A 24173-nucleotide genomic window follows, 5' to 3' on the forward strand; every position below is an offset into this window, starting at 1 on the left:
CAGAGATAAGGTGGAATTTCTTTAGCCAGAGGGTGGTAAATCTGTGGAATTCATTGCCACTGACTGCTGTGGAGGCCAAGTTATCGGGTATATTTAAAAGGTTCTTGATCAGTCAGTGCATCAAAAGTTCTGGGGAGAAGGCGGGAGAAAAGGGTGTAGAACATTCTTGATGGACCGAATGGCCTATTTTTGCTCTTCTGTCTTATGGTGCGCTGAAGGGCCTGCTCTCTACAAAGTTACTCTATTTAATTGTTTCCCTGCAAATTTTCCTCACCTTTTGCTTTGAAATAGGCTAGAATTTGTTCTTTACTTGCGTATTAGTTGGGATTCAAACTCACTTGATGGTTAATTCAAAACACCAACAATGTTACACTTTTTTTTGGAGTTGCATCTGCTTTTGTGCAGCGACTATTTTGTTCCTATGTTCCCAAATTTTGGCTCTTCTTACACTATATTGTAGTGGTCATTCATCTGCAACGTTGTCTTTCTGTCCAGGACCCCATACTGTGTTTAGTTTTACTTCTGTTTATCATTTTGCAACGTTAATTATTTAATCATTTCGCTATTGTTCTTTTCCGAACTCTGCGCGAGTTCCTTCCTCCCGGTTGCACCCCCCCCCCGCCCCCCGCACAACAACCCCATGTAGAAAGGTTTCCGTTTTAATTTATGGAGATGTTCTGATTTTATCCCGGCCAATTGGTAAAGATGTAGAGGAAATGAAGCAGCAACACAAACTGTGGGAGATCAAAGGGGGCCGAGGGCGGAAGAGCGCCATTGCAGCACGGAGTCTGGGAAGGTATTTAATGCCGGGGAACAGTGAGCTCAAACTTCCAGAGCCACCACAGAGTCCGCACACTCCGGCACCATGGCTTTGTCCTGCAAAAGCTGGCTCTCTAACGAGGGTGGAAAACATCTGCTTTTGGTGGGTCTGATGAGTTCATAAAGTACTCCTCGTAGTTACGTTTGCAATTCATTTTACAATTTTTTCAATTTTTAAGTAAGGCGAACGATGGGTCGACTTATTTCAATACACAGGATTGTATTTACAATGAACTTTGGCTAACAACACCCCTTTCCTTTTTTTCAGATTTTGTGGCTCTCGGTCAACGTGCTACTCTTTTGGAAAACTTTTACACTTTATTACCGCGGTGCACAGTATTACTACTTGCATCGTATGCTTGGGGTAAGTAGAACAAAAGACGCGCCCCTCCTTCCGTTCATTCGCGAAGAGACTCGGCGAGGAACCGGGCGCAGAGAAAATGACAGATGAATTTAACGAGCTGCCGTTCGTCCATTAAAGGCGTTATTGTTGGCAAAGATGGATACACTTCCACTTGCCATTGGCACTTTTTTTTTCATTCGACTGATTGTTAACAGTGTCAGTGAGAAACAATGGGAGTCTGGGCGGGTGGAGGACAGTGATGAAACACCATCTACTGTAGCTATACGGAAAGTAGCTCCTGGTTATGTTTGGAACGGGGTGGGGGAGGGTGGTGGTGTGGTTGATCAATCTCTGGATGTCAATTGAAATGGTCTGATCTAAATAACTATCTGACCCTGTAGGCTAAAACTCACTCGGGGTTACAAAGGTCCTGGGCATCTACAACATTAGAATGGGGCGATGAGGGGAAAATATTTCTCGGTACAATGAACACTGTGAAGCAGTGCTCACAGCTGTGCGCTTTAAATCTCGGCCCTCCGTTGGGTACGTGTAGTGCGTGTATCGAATGTAGAACGTAAAACAGAAAAAAACCCACACACGACAAGTTGTCGTGCCACTTCTCTGCTACTCTTTACACGAGTTTGGTTTCATTCATATTGGTGCAGCCATCTGTTGGAGCCAGAGGCGCATCGATTTTTGACTGAAATTACGGAATGCAGCAAGGCTAACTAAAGAAACCGTTGGCTGCTGTGATTACATCTCACCGAATGTTTCTATCTGCCGAAGTTGATAATGTTTTTATTTTATCTCATGGCTGTAGATAGGAAAGGAATAACTTGTAAATTTATGAACTAAAAAGATATACTGTATGCATCCACGTAATATTATGGGATCTGTAAGGATCTGTATCTATCAAGTGTTGCTGCACTTGTTGATTTTTTTTTTAACCCCTGCTTCTCGGTGAGTATTATATCGCTATTTACGTAGCACCACCAACAGTAGGCAGGAGATGTGAAATGTATTTGGTGATAAGGGAAAATAAACCACTTCAGCCTTATTTCTGAATCTTACGACGAATTAGTTGCAAGTCTTTGGTGTTCTCCATTTTCTCCTGCCATATTGCCCTGAGTGATTTTAGACAACTGGCAATGTGTTTTGTACTGATATCTTTGGGGATAGAAGCTGGCTATTTTTAAAACTGGGACATTTTTTTTTCTGTAGCATAAATAACATTCTAAAGATCACATTAGTTGTAATGGAATAAATTTGGTGGTTTCATTCTAATTTGAAATCCTTGTAAATAGAAGTGATAAGGATCAGATAAGAATATATAAATATTAATTATTCTAACCAATTTTCTATAATGGTTTCTGCTTATGCTCCAAATATATTTAAAACTAATTGTATTTCATGTTAATATTTCATCTGTTCATCACTACAGCGACATTTCATTTCCAAAGTAAATAATTTGGATATTTTGACTATTTATAAGTATGATTTTGGAAAATACACACTCAAGGAGTTATATTCTAAAAGTTGACACTTGTGATGGGGCTGCATTCTTAAACTGGAACTTTTGATCTCAAGTTGAGACTTAAACCTAGAGACGTCAATGACCAACTGGGGTCATGTTGTCGTGCTTTATAACTTCAGCATGTTCTTGATACTTTTCAAGTAATTAGTATTTTTGATCTCAAGTTGAGACTTAAACCTAGAGACGTCAATGACCAACTGGGGTCATGTTGTCGTGCTTTATAACTTCAGCATGTTCTTGATACTTTTCAAGTAATTAGTATTTTTGAAGTCTTGACAGTTGTAATGTAGGGAAAGGAAACCTATCAAAACCACTTAGGAGCCTCCATATCCAGCACACCATTCTCTGTAACTTCGGTCATCTCCAAAAGGATCTACCACTAAGCTCATTTTCCCTACCCCCCTTTCTATAGGGACTTCTCTCTATGTGATTCTCTTTTCCACTCATTGCTCCCCACTGATGTCCCTGTGGACTTTGTAGGGGAGCATTTGGTGTTCACTACATGAACTCCATACCCTGGAGAAACCAAATGACTGCTTTGCTAAACATCTGTTTGTCCATAAGGATAAGCCTAAGTTTCCTGCCACATGCCAATTCAAATTTTCATCACTCTCATTCTGATATCTCAACTTTTAACCTCTTACCTACTCTGTTCAGTGGAGCCAAGAGAAACTCAAGGAGTTTCAGCTCATCTTTTGTCAAGATTATTGTACAATTGGGAGTCAACATTGAATTCAACAGTTTCAGATAGTCAGATTTTCTTTTTTTGTATATCAGAACTGGCCTGTTCTGTTGTCAGATCATTCTCATATAATATTGATTCAGTTTTCCCCCAAACATGCTGTCTGATCTCTTGCATATTTTCAGCAGTTTCAGAAATTGTTTTGTCCTATATCTTACAATTTCAACACATTCCCTTTTTGAACTCTCTCCAACTGCTCTGAATCACTGATTAGCTAGACGGCGCCAAAAGCTTTTGTCATCTGGGTAACCTTGGCCTCCATCTTATCGCAATAGATTTACTCCCTCCATCTCTTCTGCTTTCTACAATTTAGAATGCATTTGTTTTCTAACTTCTCAGGTTTCTGTCTCCACATATGCTGTCTGATATGCTGAATATTTCTACTACGTTATTTGATTTCCAGATCTGCAGCAAATTTTTCCTTTGTGAAAATAAAGAGTGCCTATCTTAATGAATGATTCACATCACAGCACTTGAACGTTGGGGTAACAAAGGAGTCGGTAAATATATGGATTTATTAAATTAGAATCAGGGAATTGAAATTTCACTGTTTATGCTCTGTAGAAGTTATAGATTATAGCACAGTGAAAATTATTGATGGAAAGGTAATCAAAAAGTGCCAAAACAGCTGACTTTAATTTTTAAGCTGGGTGAAAATTATGTAAATTGTAAAGAAAGGGTGGTTAAATTGATTGGATCATGCAAAACAAAAAGATTAAATAATGCATCTATTTCTAAGTACTGATAACCTAAGGAGTAAATACATAATATAAGGATTGGAGGACATTGGCAAAATGGAGCCAAAATAGATCAAATATTGAAGTCAACAATTAAAGTTAATTTTTCTTAATTGGTTTTGTTGAAATGAAATAAGAAAGACTGCAATACTAAATTGGAAAGAAAAATGATGCAGATGGGTCAATTAATACACAATTTGAATTTTTGAAGCATGAAATAATTGGGTTAATAAAGGATTCCTATCACTAGTGCCTACTTGTAAATTTATTTTCCTTGTAGCTCATTTATTGCGGATGAAAGCCATTTGGCCTAAATGAATTCTGCTCGTGCTTATACTCTACATAAACTTGCAATTACATATGATAAGAAAAATATCATTCTAAGTACTTAATTTGAGGTATTGGTCCTCTTTTAGTACAAGTCCCTTTGCTCTGGACTTATCCACATGAAACCAGTTTCTCCATATTCACTACCGAACCTCTTCATAATTTTGCTATCCGCTTACAGATCTGACCTCTTCCAGATTAAGAAAAAAAGGCTTGTTCAAGCATTTCTGAGAGTTGCAGCCTCTCAGTTTGGAAAATATTCTTAAGAGAACTCATTTTGAACTCTTATTAATACTGCAAAATCCTTTACCCATGTGTATGTGAGACTGGAACTACGCATAGCTCTCAAAGTGTGACCTAATAAGTAAGGTCCATATAAGTAAGGTTTCATATTCAGTTCAGAATTGCCTATAAAAGGTTTTGCAATTCAACATATGCCTATCATCACACCGTAATGAAATCCTCATTTGTTGCTTGTACTCATTCCAGTTGCAGCACATGCATGCCTATTATACTGGAAGTGTCGTACTAGTAATGGCATGTCATATTTCATAGATTCTGCCAAGTTTTATTTTGCATTCTGGTCATCTTCTCAATTAGGAAATAATCTCCCTGAGCCAGAAAGGATTTGACACTTTGAAGTGTTTATTTTCCTATATCTTTGGTAAATGATTGTTTGCCAGCCACCCAGTTAATCCCTCTTTACAGTGCTGCTTCTCTCTTCACAGAAGAAAATAAAAATGTTACTAGAAAGCTGCCTTTGTATTCTCAGCAGTTTGGAGACCATAATCTTGGTAGTTCCAAATTTTCCATGAGTCACTGTAAAGGGAAAAAAAAACTCGAATTTAAATGACACCTCCCTCCCGTTTCTAGATCTTTCTGTCTCTGTCTCTGGAGACAGCTTATCCACTGATGTCTACTATAAGCCTACTGACTCTCATAGCTATCTGGACTACTCCTCTTCTCACCCTGTCTCTTGCAAAAACACCATCCCCTTCTCGCAATTCCTCCGTCTCCGCCGCATCTGCTCTCAGGATGAGGCTTTTCATTCTAGGACGAGGGAGATGTTTTCATTTTTTAAAGAAAGGGGCTTCCCTTCCTCCACTATCAACTCTGCTCTTAAACGCATCTCCCCCATTTCACGTACATCTGCTCTCACTCCATCCTCCCACCACCCCACTAGGAATACGGTTCCCCTGGTCCTCACCTACCACCCCACCAGTCTCCGGGTCCAACATATTATTCTCCGTAACTTCCGCCACCTCCAACGGGATCCCACCACTAAGCACATCTTTCCCTCCCCACCTCTCTCTGCATTCCGCAGGGATCGCTCCCTACACAACTCCCTTGTCCATTTGTCCCCCCCATCCCTCCCCACTGATCTCCCTCCTGGCACTTATCCGTGTAAGCGGAACAAGTGCTACACATGCCCTTACACTTCCTCCCTTACCACCATTCAGGGCCCCAAACAGTCCTTCCAGGTGAGGCATCACTTCACCTGTGAGTCGACTGGGGTGATATACTGCGTCCGGTGCTCCCGATGTGGCCTTTTATATATTGGTGAGACCCGACGCAGACTGGGAGACCGCTTTGCTGAACATCTACGCTCTGTCCGACAGAGAAAGCAGGATCTCCCAGTGGCCACACATTTTAATTCCACATCCCATTCCCATTCTGACATGTCTATCCACGGCCTCCTCTACTGTAAAGATGAAGCCACACTCAGGTTGGAGGAACAACACCTTATATTCCGTCTGGGTAGCCTCCAACCTGATGGCATGAACATCGACTTCTCTAACTTCCGCTAAGGCCCGACCTCCCCCTCGTACCCCATCTGTTACTCATTTTTATGCACACATTCTTTCTCTCACTCTCCTTTTTCTCCCTCTGTCCCTCTGAATATACCTCTTGCCCATCCTCTGGGTCACCCCCCCCCCCGTCTTTCTCCCCGGACCTCCTGTCCCATGATCCTCTCGTATCCCCTTTTGCCTATCACCTGTCCAGCTCTCGGCTCTATCCCTCCCCCTCCTGTCTTCTCCTATCATTTTGCATCTCCCCCTCCCCCTCCAGCTTTCAAATCCCTTACTCACTCTTCCTTCAGTTAGTCCTGACGAAGGGTCTCAGCCTGAAACGTCGACTGCACCTCTTCCTATAGATGCTGCTTGGCCTGCTGCGTTCACCAGCAACTTTGATGTATGTTGCTCGAATTTAAATGTTTCCTTTCAAGTGCTTTTTAGAATAATCAAAAAGATTTTGAGAGCAATTACTTTTGTAATGTTTTAAAGCCCTGCCAATTTGCATACAAGCTCTTGAGCAAAGTGCAATGAATAGGAAATATGTTTTTTTTTTAAATCAATGTTCTTAAGAGCAAACAATTCACTAAAGTATCGGGGGCCTGGCTCTTCAAAGGTAGTTCCAAAAGATCTTTTGTATCCATGAAAGAGAGCTGACAGAACAATATCAGTCAGTACTGCATTGTGGACCTGGACCATCCTTGGTGCCCATCTCCAGAATCAAACTTGAACCCAAACCTTTAACCATCTGATTTTAAAGCAAGAAATACTTTTAACTGAGCCATAGCTGATACTTTAAACTGAATCTTCTTAGTCACGAATCTCCTTGCTGTTCTCCAAGAAAAAGAAATGAAGTAGCAGAGATATTAGAGATAGGGGATGCATGGAATTTCAGAGTGGGGAATATGGAAGGGAGCTGGTTGTCTGAAAGTCTACTGAGCAGGAGATGCCTGATAGTTGGGAGAGATGAAAATCATGCAGTGTTTATGTGGAAGATTACAGGAGGTGCAAATCAGGAATGCCATGTAGAGAGAGAACAGCAAATGAGCTAAAGAATTGCATATTCTCTTCCTGGTCCATTTGCAATGCTCCCAGCATATGTTACATCATGGATCCTTTTGCTGTTTTTTGTCTTGTCCTTTAGAAATCTGTGTAACATTGGTTAAAATAAAATTAAAACTCTCAAGGTGGCAGTCCTTGGGTCTGTAAAACACATCAGTGACTGGTACATCTCCTGGGAACAGATTGCTTACACATCAATTTTACTGGTAGTAGTATAAGTGGTTTGTACACCTCCTTAACCAGCCTCACAACTAGCACAGCAACTTTGAGGGATCTATGGATATGGGTCCCAAGATCTCTCTGTTCCTCCACACTACTAAGAATCCTGCTATTAACCCTGCCTTTAAGTTCAATCTTTTTAAGATGTATCATTTCATACTTTTCTGGATTGAACTTCTTTTTCCACTTCTCAGCCCAGCCCTGCATCCAGTCAATGTGTTGTCACCTACAACAACCTTCACAATCCAAAACACCACCAGTCTACATGTCTATGTCATTTGCAAACTTAACTATCCTTCCACTTCCTCATCCAAGTCATTTAAAAAAAAAACACAAAGAGCAGTGGTCCAAGAACAACACTGGTTATACTCCATTGACTACCACCCTGAATCTATGCAGAACCCTGGACCCCATGCCTCCTGACTTTCTGAATGAACCTGCCATGGGGAATCTTGTCAAATACTTCACTAAAATTCATATATACCACATCCACTCCTCTACCTTCATTGATTTGTTTTGTCTCTTCTCAAAGAATTCAGCCAGTTCTGAGGCATGATCTGCCCTTCACAAAGCCACACACACAAAATGCTGAAGGAACTCAGCAGGCTGGCAGTATCTGTGGGGGAAAAAAGTACAGTCGACGTTTTGAGCCGAAAAAGTCGAGGGCAAGGTCTCGGCCTGAAAACTCGACTGTACTTTTCTGAATGCTTGTAACTCCTGTCTCTAAGAAACCTCTCCAATAGTTACCCCTCCCTCCCCACCCCACTGCTCACATCACTCATTGGTCTATAATTCCCTGTGTTACCCCATTACCTTTTTTTTTTGAAGATAAGTATAACATTTCCACCCTCTAAGGTATTCATTAAAGACCTCATCTGACTCCGGATACGTTTCCATTTTAATTCCTGATCAGTTCTTTCCTTACTTGTAACCACATTCTTGTTCTTCATGTACGTGTAGAAAATCTTGGGGTTTTCCTTAATCCTACTTGTGTCTCTTTCCAGCTCTCCAAAGTTCCTTCTTAAGCTCTTGGCTGAATATATCGCTCCAGTGCTCTGTCTGATCCTTGCTTCCTAAATGCTAAGTATACCTCTTTCTTCCTTTTAACTAGATGTTCCACATCTCAACAGTGGTTTTCCTGCCTCAATGTGACAGACCCATTCAGAACCTCTTGCAAGTGCTCCGTAAACAACGTCCACATTTCCGTTGTGCATTTCTCTGAGTACATCTGTTCCTAATTCACACTGCCGTTCCCATCTAAAAGCATCATAATTCATCCTCCCCAATCAAATTCATTCCCACACCATCTGCTCCTATCCCTGTCCAAGGCTATGGTAAAGTCAGGGAGTTGTTGTCACTGTCTCTGAATTGCTCACCCACTGAGAAGTCTGTCACCAGATCCAGAACGTACTTTACTCAAGTCAGCCTGTCTACTTATGGTGTCAGTAGCACTCATTTAAACTGTTTGCACTAAAGTGGTGTCAATCAACATTGGGTAAGTTGAAGTCACCAATGACACCAATCCTGTTATTTTTACACCTTTCAAAAATCTGCCTCTTGATCTGTTCCTCAGTGTCTCTGTTGCTTTTGGGAGGGGGAGAGGGTGTTCATAGAATACTCCCGATAAAGTGATTGCTCCCTTCCTATTTCTGACTTCCGTAGAAGATTCCACCATGGCATCTTTCCTTTCTACTGCTGTGATGCTCTCCCTATTAGCAACGCCACTCCTCCACCTCTTTTACTTCCCTCCCTGTCTCTTTTGAAACATCTAAACTCTGAAACATTCAGTAACTGTTCCTGCCCTTGTGACAGCCAAGTCTCTGAATGGTTTCAATGTAGTTCCATGTACTGATCCATGCTCATTACCCTTCTTCATACCTCTGCATTAAAAAGACACATTTGAACCCATCCAACTGACTGCAATTATGCTCTTCTGTTTGTTTATCTTTCCTCACAGTCTCTCCAGACATTTCATCTACTGATCTCTATCCTCCGACTTATCTGGTTCCCATATCCATCCCAGCCTCATTTAAACACTACACAACGGCTCTACTAAACCTGTCCGCAAGGATGTTCATCACCCTTGAGTTCAGGTGTAATCTGTCCCTTTTGTACAGGTCATATCTTCACCAGAAGAGATCCCAATAATCCACAAATCAGAAATACTGACTCCTGCACCAATTCTTCAGCTGCACATTCATCTGCCATATCATCCTATTCTTACCTTCACTGACACATGGCACAGGTAGCAATCTAGAGATTATTACTCTTGATGCTGTACTTTTCAGATTCCCATCTCGCTTTCTATATTCACTCTTCAGGACCTCATCCTCTTCCTACCTATCAATATGTACCGTTACTTCTGACTCATCCTTCCCCTTAGAAATGCTGTGGACCTGATTTGAAATGTCCCTGACGCTGGCACCTGCGTGGCTCATGCCATTCGGGAGTCTCTTTCACGTCCGCAGATTCTCCTGTCTATTCCCTTAACTATTGAATCCTGTGTCATCACCGCTCTCCTCTTCTCCCCCTTTTCCCTTTGAGCCATGGAGCCAACTCAGTGCCAGAGACATGGTTGCTGTGGCTTTTCCTTGATGGAATCCGTCCATTACAGAATCCAAACTGGTATACTATATTATTGAGGGAAACGGCCACAGGGGTACAACACTGTCTATTCTCTTTCCCTCTCTTGACAGCCACTCGGCTTCCTGCTTCCTGTGTGACTGCCTCCCTGTAGTTCCTATCTATGAACTCCTCAGTCTCCTGAATGATCCTTAATTCATCCAGCTCCACCTCCATTTCCCTAACAAGGTGTCTGCAAGGAGCTGATCCCAGATGCATTTCTCGCAGATGGACCAAACAGTAAGACTGGAGGTCTTCCAGATCTCCCACATCTCCCATATCCCGAGGACTATTCTCACAATTCTAGTGAGGCACTAAAAAAGAAAGGAACAAAAACTTGACAGAAAACCTCACCCTAACCTCTGCGAATTCTCGCCGAAGCCTCTTCAGCTAAAGCCTCAGTTCTCTGCTCTAACTCTGTCCCACTAATATAACGGCCGCTCTGCTCACATTTTTTATTGGCCTTTGCAAAGTGTCTAATAACCCAAGTGATCTCAAGCTCTGCAGAAAGCCAGAACAGGCCCCGCTTTTTCAGTCTGGCACTACTCATCATAAGCAATGGCACCCATGATTTCAAGCTCTGCTGAAGTTCCCATTGGGTCCTGTTTGTTTTTTAAATCTACTGCTTACTTATATTTATTTTAATATTTTTAAACAGAAGATATTATATGGGTTCTTCCCATTTATTTTATCCTTGTTGAATATAAGGGCTCCTTTTATCCCAGTCCTTTGAGATTGGAAATTCCTTTTCCAAGTTGATGTTCCATTCACTTAATTATTACACTTTATATGTGTTTTATGTTGATTCTTGCAATTCTTGTCTTAGTTTATCACTAAGCTCCAAGATCTGGGCCTCACTACTACCCTTTTCAATGGTTCCATTTACTATATATACAACCTGAAATTCGTACTCTCTACAGACATCCTCAAAGACAGAACCATTCCCAAAGAATGAATGACAGAAAAGAGAACATAGGGCCCCAGTGCCCCTGTCCTCCCACGCACAAGCAGCAGCAAGCAACATCTCCCTCCCCCAATTTATTTTAGCATAAAGCATCATCATTCCCACCACCCACCATGCAAGCAACACCAAAACTCCCAAAGAGAAATCATGGTCTACAGTAAATCAAAAACTAACTCTTCAATCCAGCATTTCGACATCTCACAGGCTCCCTCTCTTACTAACAGGGGAGAGACATATATCGCTCTTTCCGCAGCAAGTGGGGAGACAACAGTCGCTATTTTGATGTTACAGTCTGCCTGAAGTGTTGCTTTTTATTTTGAGTTCCCCGACTCGAGAATTGGCAGCAAACTCTCTCTCACCACAAAGAGAAGGAGAGCAATTGATCCCAAGTGCAGTGCCCTCCCACAGTCGCTCTCACTCTCTTCAATATTTTGGGTCAGTATGTTATACCGACGAGAATTCGTGTCCACAAGGCTGCAAAAGGCCTGGAAGGCACCCGACTTCATTCCGAACGTGACAATATCAAAACGCGGCTGATCAGCGAGATCCAAGAACAGGAACACTGCCGTGCAGAAACTACAGTTTGAGCGCCGCTGTAGATCAAAGATCCTGACAGGATCCCAGCCATCCCAAAAAGGAAAATGGTAACACTAGATTAGGAAGAATTTAACTGTTTCACTGATGAACTGGGAGAAATCCCCCTCTGGTGCTATCTTTAGCTCCACCCTGTGTGCAGCTGGATCCTCAATATCCTCACTGACAGACCCAGTCAGCATGGATTGACAATAACACCTCGTCTTCAATCACCATCAGCACAAGTGCATCACCAGGGTGCGTGCTTAGCTCCCTGCTTTACTCAATTTATACGTACAATTGTGTGGCTAAATACAGCCCCAATGCCGCATTTAAGTTTGCTGACAGCACCACTGTTGTTGGTTCAATCAAAGCCGGTGACAACTCATTATGTAGGAGGTAGGTGGAAAATATGGTTGAATGGTGTGCCACAATAGCAACCTCTCACTCAATGTCAGCAGAACCAAAGAACACAGTATCAACTACAGGAGAAAAAAGACGAAGGTCCATGAGCCAGTCCTCATTAGGGGATAGGAGGTGGAGAGCATTAGATTTAAATTTATTGGTGTTACCATGTCGGAGGACGGCCTGGGGCTAGCACGGAAGTGCTATCACAATGAAGGCACCTCTACTTTCTTCAAAGTTTATACTGTATAGATTTGGCATGTCATCAAAGGCTTGGACAAACTCCTATATACACAGGGAAGAATATCCTAACTGGTTGCATCATGGCTTGGTATGGAAACACCAATGCCCAGGAATGGAAAAGACCACACAAAGTGATGGATATAGCTCGATTTATCACAGATAAAGCCCTCCACCCCCTTGAGCATATACACATGGAGCAGTGCCACAAGAAAGCAGCATCCATCAGCAAGGACCCCCACCATCCAGACCATGCCTTTCTCTTGCTACTACCATCAGGCAGGAGATACAGAAGCATTAGGTGCCATACAACCAGGTTCAGGAACAGTTATTACACGACAAACATCAGGCCTCTGAACCGACATGGATAACTTCACTCACTATAACTCTGAACTGTTTCTACAACTTACAGACTCACTTTCAATGATTCTTTACTACTCTTGTTCTCTTTTTTTATTATTTCCACAGTTTTTCTTCTTTTGCACATTGGTTGTTAGTTTTTGTTCATAGTTTTTCATAAATTCTATTATACCCCTTCACTTTCATGTAAATGCCTGTAAGAAAATGAATCTCAAGGTAGAATGTGGCAATAGATATGAACTTCAATAATTATTTTTATTTAGAATTTTGCTAGAAAGTTTATTCAGCTTGAAGAATGGGCATTTAATTCAAGAGTAATAGTCTCTGGTCTCAGTGTACATTGTCATTTCCATTTGAAAGAGTTAATTACAATTGCTACCCATGAATCAGAATTATGGTATTGTTGTACTTCTTCCAAACAAAGAGAACAAAAATGAATGAGTAAGTACCAAGTGTGGATTACTTGGCCTGACTGTTAAATATGTAAAACATCTGGGCAAATCTTCTGGAAGTCTCACTAACTCATTGCTGTTATAATAGAGTCAAGACTGGAAAATGCATAGGGAATTCTTTGTCCTGCTTCACTGTTTAATACCTTCTTGGCAATGTTCATGTGGTTTTATGATTGAAGACTGTTACTAATTTCAGATGTCTGTTTTGCAAAAGAGTTGGCAGCTTTTGTGAAGAAAGTTTGTTTATTAAAATCCATAGCAAACTCAATTGCAGACATGGCTAAAACCATTTCTCGAAATGTCTGATTAAATGCTTTTCAAAGTTGGAAATCTGTTATTATTCGTGAAAAGATAAAATTACATCCTTTGGTTTGCTCATGATTTTACAAGTTTCGGAAGTAGAAAAATGTGCAATTGTTGATCACACTTAAGAATATGTTAAGAGGCAAGCCAGTTAGAAGCTGAAATTGCAGTTACTTTCTGTATTTTTGACCATCTCCCAGGATTCAGCATTGCTTTATCACATAGTTTTATATTTTTATTGAAAAGCTTTTTGCCTCCTTTCTTACTTCGCCAAGACCAGATTCTGTGCAATGCATAGATTCACGATTCATTGAGTACAGAAGTGGGATGTTATTTTGTAGTTATTCAAGATGTTGATGAAGCTGTATTTAGAATATTGTGTTCGCCTTACCTTAGGAGAGATGCTATTAAGATAGAAAGAATACAGAGGATATTTATGAGGATATTGTCAGGACTTGAAGTACTGTGTTATGGAGAGAGGTTGAGCAGGCTGGGACATTATTCAATGCAGCATAGGGGAATGAGGAATAATGTTACAGAGGTGTATTAAATCACAAGGGTGAATGAACATATTTTTTCTAGGACTGGGGCCTCAAGAACTAGGAGATAGGTTTAGAGTAGGATGAAAGAGATGTATAGGATCTTGAGGGACAGCCTTTTCACCCAGAGGGTGGTCTATATATGGAATAACCTGTCAGAGGAAGTAGTTGAAACAGGTACACTAACAACATTTATAAGACACTTGGACAGGTATGTGGATAGGAAAGGTTTAAGAAGACCTGGGCCAAACACAAGCAAGTAGGATTAGTTTAGATGCAAGTCTTTGATGGCATGGACAGTTGGGTTAAAGGAATTCTTTTTGTGCTATATATTGCTATAAAGTGATTATGTTTTCTGTGTAGTTTCTGAGGTCTGATTTTTGTGTGTAGTTTTTTGGATTTAGGTGAAAATTATAAGAATGTTCTGATGAAAAGTCATGAATCTGAAGTATCAATTCTCCACAGATGATGCTGGAGGTTTATTCTTAGATGCACTGTTTATTTTTGGTTGGCACAGTGGCACTGCTATGGAGCTGCCTCAGAGCTCTAGCAACCCAGGTTTGATCCTGAACTCTAGTGCTATCAGTGTGGAGTTTGCTTATCCTCCCTGGGACCACATCAGTTGCCTTGGGTGCTCTGGTTTTCCCTCCCATATCCCAAAGATATCTCTAATCTCAATTAACAGGAATTCTGCAGATGCTGGAAATTCAAGCAACACACATAAAAGTTGCTGGTGAACGCAGCAGGCCAGGCAGCATCTCTAGGAAGAGGTGCAGTTGACGTCAGGACGAAGGGTCTCGGCCTGAAACGTCGACTGCACCTCTAATCTCAATTGGTCACTTAGTTGGCCACTGTAAATTGCCCTGGTGCGTAGGTAAGTGCGAAAATGTGGGAGGAGCTGATTGGAATATGGGGAGAACAAAATGGATGAGTATAGCATTCATGTAAGTGAGTGCTTGAGGGCCTATTTTCATTGTGTATGGCTTTGCTGCATCAACAAGTCTGCTTAACGAAAACCTTACCTTCTGTTCAGATGCCCTGATTACTATTAACCCACAGCTTGGCTAGACCCCAGCTTTAGCCTTCACCTTTACCCCTGTAAAGTTGAAGGCTAAAGGATATAGGTGATAACAGATTTAGGCCTTCATTGTCAGTTGATAACTGAACCACATACAATGTGCCTTCTGTCAAATGCCATAGCCATTACTTTTCCTGAATTTATTTTATTGTGGCCGGTAATGCTAAAACCTGACCTTTTCTTGCATTAGAAAACATAGTTCTCCTTTCTTTTTTCAACTCTCACCTTCAACAACAAGTATCAGTAATTAGTCCTGACGAAGGGTCTCGGCCTGAAACGTCGACTGTACCTCTTCCTAGAGATGCTGCCTGGCCTGCTGCGTTCACCAGCAACTTTGATGTGTGTTGCTTGAATTTCCAGCATCTGCAGAATTCCTCATGTTTGCATTTTTAAGTATCAGTAATTCATAGATTCATAGACTATCTGAATAGTTTCCTCTGCTTTTAGTCCACATGGCTAAGCTGGCCCTATCATCTTTTTTTGTTGCTTTCTCCCCTATCTATCCTTATTCTTTCAAGGTTTCCCTCAAGTTAAATTGCACAGAATACCCATCTCCTGTTCCTTTGGTCCTTTTCTCATTAAGATGGACTCCAGATGGCTAATTTTATTAATGGTTCCCTTTCTTCCACATACTGCCCTCTTTTGCAATCTGCTGTCTAGGTATGTCGTAAAGAGAATTAACTGAACTTTCTGTTTTTACAAACTTCTATCCATTTACAGACATCCCACCCTGCAAAAACACATTTCAGGGAGGTAGCACCCCTGCCCCCCACAATCGCATATTTCTCCCCCCTGCCCCTGCCGTCGACCTCCAAGGGTGTATGTAATACTTTGTTTAGTGATTTTGTCTTATCTGTAAACCAAGTGGGGTATATGCAGAAAATGTGACATTAAAATATGTACTTATATTATCATGTTTATTCTATTACAACTTTAAGCAAGTCTACAGTGAGTTTGGCCTCATCACGTAGGACATCAATAGCGTAGCTCCTTAGCAGCCAGCCAGCTAGTTTAAATAACGTTAGCTATGCGAATGAACGAGTGACACCTGTTAAACTCACCTCAACGTGTCTTTTATATTTTAAGCCACCATGGGCAATAGAAAAGTCACTGTTGCAAACAGTGCAGCGAACAACACTTGTCATTATTTTTGAGGTCGACTGTAAAGCCCGTCCACAGAGAAAACTGATAGGTCTACTTAGCAGGGGTCCCCAATATTTTTTGCACCGCAGACCGGTTTAATATTGACAATATTCTTGTGGACCGGCCGACCGGGGGGGGGGGGGGGGGGGGGTGGTGGTGTTAATCACGACCGGAATATAGGTGGTAAGTCAATTATCAGTCAATAGCATCATAACATTTTAAGTAACGTTTGGATATTAAACACACAGCGCATATTTTCCCTGTATGAACATATAAAATCATTGTAACACACCAATATCGCTGAATCAGTGGGAGCCCTGGGCTTGTTTTCCTGCAACAAGACGGTGCCATCGAGGGGTGATGGGAGACAGCGATACTTGAAGGGGGTTCCTCATGTCCGGTCTACTCCGCAATTTTGTTTTCATTGCATTCATTGCAGAAAACTCCGCTTCACAGTGATATGATGTTGGAAATGGAAGCAACGTTTTCAATGCTTTCGTGGCTATCTCAGGATATTCAGCCTTGACTTTGATCCAGAATGCCAGCAGAGATATTATGTCAAACATACTTTTCAGCCCGCCGTCATTTGCAAGCTCGAGGAGTTGATCTTCCGGTGCTGACATGGATGACGGGTGCGTAATGACCTCGCGTGCATTCAAGCTCAACAGTGGGCGTGACAGGGAACGAGGAAAGGTGCAGCTGACTCATATCGCCACATCATATCGTTTCCTCGCAGCCCGGTGGTTGGGGATCACTCTTAGCACGAAGAGAGACCAATCTGGATTCTTGCTCTCCCTCTCCCTCTCGTTCTCAAAAAAAATCTATTTCCGGAATATTGTATATAATTTCCGGGCGTCAGGGAGCCACTATCGATATGCGGGAGACTCCCGGAACGTCCGGGAGAGGTGGGATGTCTGCTTTTAGTCTTCAAGTCATTGAATTTAAAAAATGTTTCAAGTTACTGAAAATGTATCATATTAGTTATAAATGTTTGTGACTATGTCATTGTGACGAGGGTCAACTATCTCTCCTCATGGTTTTTCATCTGCTTTTTAAACAGTTTACATTTTGCTGTGAAACCTCCTTTTCATCTATGTCCAGGGCTCCATTTGCCAGTTTATATTTTTTTCACTCAATTTGCAAGCAGACGATCATCAGGAACATCTTTTCTCCCAATGCCACTCTGTCACCTCTCTAAAGTTCAAAGGTTAATTTATTATCAAAGTACAGCAGTATGCAAAAGTTTGAGCACCTGTACTGTCAATAGCTAAGCGAGTAAAAGATGACCTGATTTCCAAAAGGCATAAAGTTAAAGGTGACACATTTCTTTAAGATTTTAAGCAAGATTACTTCTTTATTTCCATCTTTTACAGTTTCAAAATAACAAAAAAGAAAAAGGGCCCAAAGCAAAAGTTTGGGTACCCCGCATGGTCAGTACTTAGCAACACCCCCTTTGGCAAGTATCACAGCTTGTAAACGCTTTCTGTAGCCAGCTGAGTCTTTCAATTCTTGTTTGGGGGATTTTCACCCATTCTTCTTTGCAAAAGGCTTCTAGTTCTGTGAGGTTCATGGGCTGTCTTGCATGCACTACTCTTTTGAGGTCTATCCACAGATTTTCGATGATGTTTAGGTCAGGGGACTGTGAGGCCCAAGACAAAACCTTCCACTTGTGCCTCTTGAGGTAGTCCATTGTGAATTTTGAGGTGTGTTTAGGATCATTATCCTGTTGTAGAAGCCATCGCCCTTTCACCTTCAGCTTTTTTACAGACTGTATGACGTTTGCTTCCAGAATTTGCTGGTATTTAATTGAATTCAGTCTTCCCTCTACCAGTGAAATGTTTCCCGTGCCACTGGCTGCAACACAAGCCCAAAGCATGATCGATCCACCCCTGTGCTTAACAGCTGGAGAGGTGTTCTTTTCATGAAATTCTGCACCCTTTTTTCTCCAAACGTACCTTTGCTCATTGCGGCCAAAAAGTTCTGTTTTAACTTCATCAGTCCACAGGACTTGTTTCCAAAATGCATCGGGCTTGTTTAGATGCAAACAACAGGAATTCTGCAGATGCTGGAAATTCAAGCAACACACATAAAAGTTGCTGGTGAACGCAGCAGGCCAGGCAGCACCTCTTCCTGGAGATGCTGCCTGGCCTGCTGCGTTCACCAGCAACTTTTATGTGTGGGGCTTGTTTAGATGTTCTTTTGCAAACTTCTGATGCTGAATTTTGTGGTGAGGACGTAGTAAAGGTTTTCTTCTGATAACTCTTCCATGAAGGTCATACTTGTGCTGGTGTCACTGCACAGTAGAACAGTGCACCACCACTCCAGAGTCTGCTAAATCTTCATGAAGGTCTTTTGCAGTCAAACGGGGGTTTTGATTTGCCTTTCTAGTAATCCTATGAGCAGTTCTCTCGGAAAGTTTTCTTGGTCTTCCAGACCTCAACTTGACCTCCACCGTTCCTGTTTATTGTGATTTCTTAATTACATTACGAACTGAGGAAACGGCTACCTGAAAACGCTTTGCTATTTTCTTATAGCCTTCTCCTGCTTTGTGGGCATCACTTATTTTAATTTTCAGAGTGCTGGGCAGCTGCTTAGAGGAGCCCATGGCTGCTGATTGTTTTGCTGATTTGAATTGAGGAGTCAGGGTATTTATAAAGCTTTGAAATTTGCATCACCTGGCCTTTCCTAATGATGACTGTGAACAAGCCATAGCCCTAACAAGCTAATTAAGGACTGAGACCTCGGTAAAAGTTGTCTGAGAGCTCAAAGCTCTTGGGGTGCCCAAGCTTTTGCATCCCACTGTATGTATGCAGTTATGTAGTATACAACTCTGAGATTCTTCCTCTCCAAATAGCCATGAAAAAAAGAAAAACCCTGGAAGTCAGCTCAAGGAGAAACAGCAAACCCACCAACATGATCATCAATCCCCCAAACACCCTACCCCCTGCACGAAAACAATGGAAATGAATGGTGAAAACACAGAATTTAAAAACCATAAGACTGAAAAAAATTCCATTGTCCACTGTCCACGTTACTTTGGTAAATTCACCAGCATTAGCAATAGAGGGAGACTTTGGGCACAGTGACAGGCCACATAGGCTGCTGCTTCTGCTGCAGAACAATTCCACCAGTGATCAGATGGCTCTCTGTGCTTGCCCTCCGCATTCGTCTCAATGTTTCAGTTTTCCTGGTTGCTTTAGTCGGCAAATAATGGAAGGTTTAATTGGCAAAATGGAGTCGAACATAGTCTCATGGTTTCTTCGCCTCGAGGTTCACGCTTGCTGCTCCCCAGAATCTTCTTGGAGACAACAGAGCACTGGATCACTCAATCGTTCTCCAACTCCAAACTGGAAATTGCAGGCTCCAGCAGTGCCAGAAACACATTCCTGATGAAGAACAGATGTAAAAGAAGTGAAACAAATGATTTTGTGGTTTATTCAGAAGATGTTGACCAAGGGAGCATTGTACACAGGGGCTGTCTAGACCATGTATCCAAAGTTTCATCCCTTCCATACCTAAATGTTACCCTTTGGCAATTTTATCAGAAAACACATCATCAGTTACCACATGCAAGCTGATTCATCATTCATCTCTATCTCTCTGCAAGCTCTCACAAATGCGGTACTGTCTCTAAAATGTTAAGTCATTTGTTTGACATCTATTACTGTTTCAGCTGTGTGATACTTCCTGGGGGCTATATATCACACAGATGTATATATATATATAGGGGTTGCCAAATTTGGCTCTTACAAAACAACAGTGAATACTTCAGACATAACAGATATTGCACTTCTCCCTTCTTAAGGAAAAGTTACAATTTAATACTTACATTAGACACATATGCATAAAATTAGATTATCATTACATTGGAATGATAACTATTCATTGTGATTATGTAATGCTTTGCTAGCAGAAATTCTTAAACAGTGTTGTAAACTGAAAAATCTTCATACATGCAGTGGCCACTTTATTGGATACATCTGTACACCTCATTAATGCAGCTAATTAATCAGTCAGTCACGTGGCTGCAACTCAATTCATAAGAGCATGCAGACATTCAGTTGTTGTTCAGACCAAAAATTAGAATGGGGAAGAAATATGATCTCAGTGACCTTGACCATGAAATGATTGTTGGTGCCAAATGGGGTGGTTTGAGTATTTCAGAAATCTCCTGGGATTCTCAAGCACAACAGTTTCTGGAGTTTACAGAGAATGGTCTGAGAAATAAAGAACATCCAGTGGATGGCAATTCTGGTGGGTGAAAACCCCTTGTTAATGAAATAGGTCAGAGGAGAATGGCCAGACTGGTTCAAGTGGATAGGAAGGTGACAGTAACTCAAATAAGCATGAGTTACAACAATGGTGTGCAGAAGAGCATCTTTGAACACATTGAACCTTGAAGTGGATGGACTACAGTAACAGAAGACCATGAATATACACTCAGTGGCCATTTTATTAGGTACAGGAGGTACCTAGTAAAGTGGCCACTGAGAGTGCCTTTGACAATTGTAACTTATTTCCTTTTCAAATTATGTTTAGCCTCCTATCGCTGACTAAAGGTTATCTCCTTTGACTAAAACCTCATGACATTTTGTTGAGACTGCCTTAATCTGTCCTGAGTCTGATTTTTTTAAAAAAACATTCTCTGACAAGGCTGACTTTGACCTACTTTAGGAATCTGTTTCAGGTACATTTGCCTGACTCTGACTTGGATTTGGATTTTTAACTTCTCTTGGATTGGCTTCTGGTTTCTCATCAGGTGTGTGCAGAAAATCTATGATGGTGCAGATAATTCATAAAGGTTCTAACCCAAAAAGTCAGGGACAGTATTTCTCCTCTGAGCAGCACAGCCAATAGCAGTGAGGGTGCAAGATACAAATACAATAGTTTTTATTTCTTACATTATTTTACAGAAGTAAAATCTCTGCTACATATCTTTAAGGAAATGCCTCACATGTTAGCTTGTTCTTTGTGATTACATCATGGTTAATAAACAGTGTTTTCACATCTGACATGTTTTCCTCTGTTTTCTCCAATTCCATGGGATGTCTTTCCTCAAATACATATTCAACGGATAGAGCAATATTGCCTAATTTGCCATGAATGTATTATAGTAAATCACTAAAATCAAAAGGATTCTGATTCTGAAATATCCTTGAGAGTAGGAGCATTCTTCATGACATCAGCCTTTTCCTTGTAGGATGTAAACCATCCTTTTCAATTTGTTGGTCCAGATATTCTGTAGACTTCTGAAACACCCCATGTTTATGTGACTGATTACATATACAGTACATTTCTAAAGTTTTACAGTATGACATCATAGGTCTGTCTTTTTGGTGTTGCCTTTCCTTGCCCAATTCCCGAGCTGAAACGTCCCATGTCAGCCCACTGAGCTGAGAAAGAGTTAGGTTTCAGATAATCGTTAATTATGACAGACTCATCATCATCTAATTCAAGTTGAAGCCAGGTATTTGTCAGAACTAACTTTGAATGCGTATGGCTTTTGCCCAAGTTTGTGATTAACTCCTGCACATATGGAAAAGTACCAAAATGGATCATGTTCAAGAAGCACTATCATCTCAGTTTAGCACTGCAGCCATAGCCGAATTACTTCATTCATCTTGGAAGTAACGTTAATGTTTCTTGCCTTTGCCTTCAGAGCACGGGGTTTCACAATGAATAGGCCTTGCACAACTCTCAGTGTTAAACTTGTATCCTTTAGTTGGAGTGACTGTTTCATGTAAAACCTTTAGATACTTCTGTATGCTTTAATGTGCATTTTGCTTTAGTATAAAATATCTCATTCCAACTTCATTGAGCCTAAACATTTACTGGAAATTTCTTTTCACTGCATGATTGTCTAAAGTTGTAGATCACTCCTTCTAAGTGGCCTAAGCACTTTCAACTGTGGGGATCTTCTCCAATGTTGCATAATTATTGATTATTGATTTCTCCAGCTGGTGATTGCTTTTCATGGCAAAACAATTCTGAGATGACACTAACCAATGCACTGGTGATAGTCTCCTTGGCAACTGGAGCTCTTGCTCTTCAATAGCAATGATCCAAATTGCTGTTGCACAACCTTGCTGTCCTGATTAATCTTGAGAAAGTTCTTCATATGCTATTGATTTTTTTTTGTCTTTATTCAAAAACATACTGTACATCTTGCTGTGTTCTTTGGCATACCATACTGTAGCAAGATGTCTGGCCTTATTGCAGCTGCAGCATTCTGCCTGCAGTAACACACAATTCTGTGCCAAATACTGAGACAATCAGAGTGTTGGCTTGCCTCTGCCACCTCCAGCGTTACATATGCACTTGCAGTTTTCAGAGAAGTATCACCACTAAGTGTACTCTTGAAGTCAGGTTGACTTTTTTCATCTGAAAATTAATTCACTTTTGCAGAATTCTGTTGATTGTTTCACAAATAATGTGTATTCCTATCAATTATGCCCATATCAAATATCATGCTGTAAATTGTGAACAGTTTTCAACAAGTGCATTCATTCTTCAGCATACATGTACAGTTGCTACATTGCTCTCTCCTGAAAATTTCCAAAATGGAAAATCAGTGAAATGTTTTCAAATGCTATAACCCCTCAACTTGGAACTTATGGTAATATCCATTAGCTGAGAGTTGTAATGCTAGTTCATCTTTGTCAAATTGCCCTTCCACAACGTATTTATTTAGAAATACAGTGCGTAACAGGCTCTTCCGGCCCTTTAAACAGCACTCATATTTAATTTTTTTGGTAAAAGTATATTTTCATCAAACTGAGGGCCTGCTTCAAAAAAGAAGTTAGCCCCATATCCCAATGACATTGCCTGATTTCTGTTTGAGATCTTGCAGTTTTCATAATGATGTCTGTAATGAAAAACATTGCTCTATCTATTAGGAGTATTTCTTCTGTACAATTGTCCAGTCGTTTGTCTAATCATTCATCTGTATTTTTACCTTCCAAGTGTCCAATTATTCATTTAGGCAGAGACATTTCCACCCTTCAATAGTCCAATTGTTATCCTTGGCACATCCAACTTGGAACAGCAGAGTAATCCCTTGAACACCAATTTGCTGTCCCAATTTAGTCTTAGGTTCCATAGATCTTAAAATATAACAACTTAGTTTTTCATTTTTTAATTAAAGGGGCACCACAGTAGTGTAGCAGTTAGTGTAACACTATCACAACACCAGCGACTAGGGTGCAATTCCCACCGCATCTGTAAGGAGTTTATAGGTTTCCTCCAGATGCTCCAGTTTCCTCCCACGCATAGGTTAGTAGGTTAATTGGTCACATGGGTCTAATTAGGCGATTTGGGCATTTTGGACCGGAAGGGTCTGTTACTGTGTAGTATCTCTAAATTTAAAAAAAAAAATCCTGTGCTCTACAATTCTATTCCATTTAATACCAAAATATTATTTTCAAGTGGCTACGTATCACTTCTGAGTACCCGATGGCTATCAATTTCTATTTGTCAGAGCAGTACTTTATTCCTCTATCTCAGAGAGCATTTGATTGCAAACAGAATTTTTCCCAAGTAAATACTGCCTCCATTACAAACTCGGTTCCCAAGCAATCAAGTCCATTTCTCCCCTAGTAATTGTTTGAACCAAAAACAACTTGTGTTGTATTTAATTATAGGATGATCTTTGAACTGGATATCTACAAATTTTTTTTAACCTTTATCATGTTTTGTGATTTGGCCCTTTAGTTCATGCTGCAGAAACTCTAGTCAACTGGGATTGGGTGACTCCAATGCCTTTTAGCTTTTCTGTCCTTAAAAACTTGAGCTTATCCAAACTCTGCTACCTTTAGGAGTCAGGAGCTCAATAAAACTTACTTATGTACCATCTCTATCCCACTGCAGTTGTTGTATCCAGCTTTGTTTGCAAATCCTTATATTTTATCACATTCCGTAA

At 40.9% G+C, this 24173-nt stretch overlaps 1 protein-coding gene across 3 annotated transcripts in view; it reads left to right on the forward strand.

Moving 5' to 3' along the window:
• The first annotated feature begins 632 nt into the window (after window positions 1-632).
• The window catches only part of LOC134349003 (NADPH oxidase 4), a 149394-nt gene continuing 125853 nt past the window's right edge, over window positions 633-24173 (forward strand). For 2 of the 3 annotated variants that reach the window (XM_063052837.1, XM_063052838.1), the window contains exons 1-2: window positions 633-922; window positions 1088-1183. In XM_063052837.1, coding sequence (XP_062908907.1) covers window positions 866-922; window positions 1088-1183 — 153 coding nt within the window. In that variant the 5' untranslated portion in view covers window positions 633-865. Of the gene's footprint in view, window positions 923-1087; window positions 1184-24173 lie in introns of those variants that run through there. The other variant, XM_063052839.1, reaches the window with a different exon arrangement.

The sequence above is a fragment of the Mobula hypostoma genome, chromosome 7 (assembly GCF_963921235.1).
Source record: "Mobula hypostoma chromosome 7, sMobHyp1.1, whole genome shotgun sequence".
Taxonomy (NCBI): domain Eukaryota; kingdom Metazoa; phylum Chordata; class Chondrichthyes; order Myliobatiformes; family Myliobatidae; genus Mobula; species Mobula hypostoma.